The sequence below is a fragment of the Anoplophora glabripennis genome, unplaced genomic scaffold (assembly GCF_000390285.2).
Source record: "Anoplophora glabripennis isolate ALB-LARVAE unplaced genomic scaffold, Agla_2.0 scaffold237, whole genome shotgun sequence".
NCBI classification, from domain to species: domain Eukaryota; kingdom Metazoa; phylum Arthropoda; class Insecta; order Coleoptera; family Cerambycidae; genus Anoplophora; species Anoplophora glabripennis.
The window spans coordinates 155,301-160,638 of record NW_019416676.1 but is presented as its reverse complement, the minus strand read 5'-3'; the positions used below and the strand labels follow the sequence as shown (position 1 = coordinate 160,638).

General features: G+C 31.0%; 1 protein-coding gene across 1 annotated transcript in view; it reads right to left on the bottom strand.

Moving 5' to 3' along the window:
- The window catches only part of LOC108904000, a 6,711-nt gene extending 5,040 nt beyond the window's left edge, over positions 1-1,671 (bottom strand). Inside the window, exon 1 of the mRNA XM_018706366.1 lies at positions 843-1,671. Within this exon, the coding sequence (XP_018561882.1) occupies positions 843-1,326 (484 nt within the window). The 5' untranslated portion in view covers positions 1,327-1,671. The remainder of the gene's footprint in view (positions 1-842) is intronic.
- Between the last annotated feature and the right edge of the window lie 3,667 nt (positions 1,672-5,338).

Here is a 5,338-nt window from a genome sequence, read left to right as displayed (position 1 = left end):
AATGTTTAAACAATCACCACGGCTCACCTAATCGTCCGATTTGAATTTTTCAAAAACCATTTTAAAGCTTGAGAGCTCTTCTTTTTGTGGTGAAATTTTCAAGTATTCAAAGGCTTTAGATTTTTAGAAATTTGATTTTGAAAATTTTTTAATTTAAAAAAAATAAAAAATTTAAACAATTATTATGTAAAAATTATCTAACCGAATTGGATGAAATTTGGTGTGATGATTCTATGCACTAAGAAGTTTAATTGGGAAAAGTATGAAGATCCTAGGTATTATTCAAGTGTCTGAAAAAAATTTGCAAATAAACTAGCATTTTTTGCAATTTTTTAAATGATTTTTCCGATTTTTGCAACAACAATAATTATTTGTTGGAATTGCAACTAACTCTATCTTGTTCTAAATTTAATTACAAAACTTTTTTTCCTCTTCCATTTCTGTCTAAAATGAATAGTTGCTAAGTTGTCGACGAGAAATCCAATAAAAAAATGAATTTTTTTGCTATTTTTTTATACTTTTTTGCAATAACAATTAAGCCCAGGTTTTTTTTATTTGCATAGAAAAATTATCATTTCTGATTCTATTTAGAAGCCATTAAAGCAAAAATCCCCGATCATATGCGTTTTACCCAAGTACACCCTTTGAAAGACAGATATCGCCTGGACTATAAGGGACCAATTTCCGAGCAGTAGTTAATTTTACGACCGACGATTGTCCTGCATCTCGTGATCTCAACCGATTACTAATTTTACATACGGACAGGCAACACAACATACACCGGCCTGTAGAGAGTGTTGCCTCACTAATAAAACTAAAGTGCTATCTCATGAATGAATTACCTGAACAATTCCCCCGCAGTTTCTTATCGCCCTGTTCTCCAACGTGCCCGTTGATCTTCTCGAACTCCTCGTCGTCCAAAATCACACTGTCCCCGTCCGACTGATTGAATTCGCGCCTCAGTAAATCACCGCCAAGAGCGCCTTCTAAGTTCGTAAAGTTCTCCTGGGAGAGTTTTCGGAACATGTTAGTCACCCTGATCGGGGTGCCCGGTCTGATGTTCAGGGACCTCTTGGCGGATACGGCGCTGTTAAATAACTGCTTCTGGAACTCTTCGTGTTCCGTCACGGACTTGGGTTCCAGGGACAACTGTCTTTCTAATTTTTTCTGGGCGTATTCGAGGAGGTTGATTTGTGGGGGGATGTTGACCACGTCGAAATGGGACCTCATCAGACGAGGGCGGTGGTTTTTCGTCGCCGACGCCTTGGCTTTGTCTAGGTAGGTGGTGATCTCGTCTTGAACGCGTTTTTTTATTATATCCATCATGATCGCTTTGTCGTTATCTTTGGCTGTTACGTCGTTGTCGGTTTGGGGTCCGTTTGCAGTTGTAACGGCGTTGCTACTTTCTTTGTCGGCTCTTTCTTCGCCAGCTCTGAAGCCTGTTAGGTGCGTTGGAATTTGAAAAATTAAAAGTTTCTCTTCATAAACTAGGTATAAAGTGTCTATGTAACACTGCTTTTTATAGTCCAGGGAACCAAGGGTTTCCCCCTACGAATTCTTTCGGATAGAACCGATTGACGTGAAACCTTTGGACTGTAAGTAGAGAATAGCTCAAGAAACAAAAGTTATAATAGACCGATCGAAATATCTCATTTAGAAGGAAAAAAAAAGTTGAAAATTGTTACCTGGACTTTTATAAGTGGAAATGGTAAAGGGGCTTAAATTAAACCTAAAAAAAATAAATGCGTGAGCAGGAGTGGCGGAAAAGTTGTGAAAAATTGTATTATTGGGATTTCTGGCGAAAGTTGACGTCAAACAAAAAAGTATCTAATGTAAAAGTTGTAGATCATACAAAAATATACAACTTTTGTAGAGGTCACTTTTTACGATAACTTCAAAATTTCCGAGAAAAATGCGAAAAACAGTTTTTTTTCTTATTTTTCGTTTTTTATTTCTCATTTCCACAAAAATAATTTAATTTTGACGAAACTTGGTGAAAGTACACCTTTCTGCGTCTTAAATAACCACAAATTTATTTAGGAAAATAAAATTAAGGAGTTTCCGAGATATTATTTTTTTCCGGTCTAAAACACTTTTTTCTCAGAAAAATTATACTTAGAAAAATCATCGTACCTACAGAGTTATGCCGATGATCATTTTTTTCGTTTTGACATATACTTTTTGGTGAAATAAAAAATCTGTAATCACAGTTCAAAAACATGCCCAAAAATGCAAAAAAATAAAAAATGACTTGCAACAATGAATTTTTCAGTAATTGTTGATATGTTGAAATTTAAAAAATTAAAAACTGATTACACCATTCAATTGTATGAAAAAAATACAAAAAAAAAACTGTCTCAATGTTTGACCCAAACCTTTATTTTTATACATAATTGCTATAAACATCTAAGTCGAATTAAGAAAAAAAATATCTATTGGAGGAAGTCATAACAATATACGGTTATTTAAGACACAGAAAGGTATATTTTCACCAAATTTCGACAAAATTAAATTATTTTTGTGGAAATGAGAAATAAAAAACGAAAAATCAGAAAAAACCTGTTTTTCGCATTTTTCTCGGAAATTTTGAAGTTATCTTAAAAAGTGGCCTCTACAAATGTTGTAGAATTTTGCATGATTTACAACTTTTGTATTGGATACTTTTTTGTTTGACGTTAACTTTCGCCAGAAATCCCAATGATACAATTTTTCATAACTATTTCAACCGCCCAAATCAACCCTCCGCCGCCCCTGCTCTCGCATTTATTTTTTTTTAGGTTTATTATAAGCCCTTTTACCATTTCCACTTATAAAAGTCCAAGTAACAATTTTTTTTTTCTCCAAGTGTAATTTGGTTGACTATAGTGCCGATGAGCGCTTTTGCCCAGGGGATGGAAGCCACCCCTTCTAGGGTGTGAAAAATAAAATATTGAACTTAACCCCAGGAATCAATAAAGCAATCAATTTTAAGCAAAACGAACATTTTCCGATAAGTTGTTTGAGTTATTGATTGAAAATGTACATTTTGTAATAAAAAAAGATAATTTCATGTCCGCCAGAAACTAAATTGGAAGCATTCACCGTAAAATAACTAAAAAAAAAATTATATCTTTCAAGAAAAATGCACAGAACATTTTTTAAAGTACTTTAAAAAATCTTAAAATTAACTAGACTTTAAGTCATTAGCATAAAAATTAACAGTTATGATCAAAATAAAACTGTTAATTCGCTTTTTCGGAAAAAAAAATCAGTACAAAAAGTGATGAATTTTTCACGAGGTTTAAAATTAAAGGTAATCCTTCTACAATTTACATTTTTTATGTGCTAACAATATATATTATACAAATTTAGGCGGTTTAGAATGCATATTTGTTAAAATATGTATTGTTTTCATTGAAAAAATTTTTTTGATATTTCCATAAAAATAACATATTTTTGAAAATAACTAAAAATAAAAAAGATACGAAATTTGAAAATTTTAAATTATGACTGCATGAAAAAAATATTGAGAAATAATTATTTTAAATATTGCATCAATTAAAGTAAATCGCAAGAAAGTTAGGTATTACCACAGAATAAATAGCTACGCGTAGCTATTTATTCTGTGGTATTACGAAAAAAAAAATTATAATTCATTTTAAATATTTTTTTATATTTTCTCATTGGAGGTGATTTTTAAGCAATGCGATAAATTATAAATGCGATAAATTATAAATTGTATTATAAACAGGTAAAATAATTTAATTTATGTGTTTGTACTATCAAATCACTTCAAACTATTTTTTAATATTTTGTTATTAGGGGTAGTTTTTTAAGGGTTGAAATATTGTATTAAATTGTTTATAACTATTGAAAAGATTTCTATCTATATCTATACAGGGTGAGTCAAAATTCACTCCCCAGCGGCCGGATATATATTCTAANTCTACATGGACAAAAGAATCTATAGCTAAAATTGGACTGGGCATCACAAATAATAAAATTACCAACCATTCAAACCGTGCCAGTAGTCAGTACAGTTTCTCACTTAACCAAAGCAGGTATAAGTGACCAACAACTGATAAAGATAACCGGACACTCACCGTCATCATCCATTAAACCCTACCTTGAAATTGACGCTGAACATCACGAAAGTCTTATTATTAACTTATGAATCTCGGATAGAATAAGTCAAAAGGAATATTCAACATGTATGGAAACTAGTAAAGAAAATATTGAAATCAGTATTCTGAAAACATAACAGATGGTTGAGAGTTGATTAAAATAAATATTTTTAAAGCAGCAGAAATTTGTATTTATGATTGTAGACTAGGCGGTATCTGTTTTGGTTTGGGTGAACCGTATATCCACGGAGATTTTTGGCTTTTTGGCTTTTCACTAGAAATGAAAATTTTTCTACGCGCATAAAAAAACGTAGGCTTAACTTTTGGCGGCACAATATGTTTAAAAAATTCAAATATGTCATATTTTTCTTCCTATTTAATTATGCATCTGAAGAGTTGATTTTAGACGAAAATGGAAGAGGAAATAAATGTTTGTAGTTAAATTTTACATAATGTGACTGGTTACAAATCGAATGGATCATGATTATTATGGTAAAAATCGAAAAAATCGCCAAAAATAGAGTTAAAAAACAATACTTTTTAGGGAATTTTTTGGGGTCTTTAAATTGGGTATAGGACCTTCATACTTGGCTCAAGAAAACTTCATGTTATGTAGAAGCATCCCATCAAATTACATCAAAATCGGTTCCATAGATTTCGCATAATAATTTTGCAATCCAGATTTTGAAAAATAAATTTGCAAATTTTCAAAATGTTGCACAGCAAAAACCAAGGCCCTTAGATACTTGAAAATTTAATCACATATAGAAGGGCTCTCAAGCTTTCAAACGCTTTTCGAAATATTCGAATCCGTCAATTAGGAGAGCTCTGGCGCTTGTTTAAACATTGGTCGAATTTTTGTACTTATAAACAATTAGAATAACTTTGGGAATATCCAACCAAATCAAATTTTTTAAAATAGGTTTTAAAAATGTTTGCAAAAATATTCAAAATTTCACAGGAATCGATGACGAAATCGATTCGATCGAAGAAGTAGAAGACAACGCGGAAATTAATAATTATTTTGAGTTTGAAGATGAAGAAGTTGATGAATATAAAGAAGAAGAAAACAAAATCCCATGTAAAAAAGTTCGATAAAATATATATTTTTATACATATAAATAAATATAATAAACATTCATAAATTTAAAACAAAAATTTGTGTACATTGTTTAAATCCTGATTTATTAATGCAATTAAGTATGAATAAAATATTATTGATTTTTTATAATTAA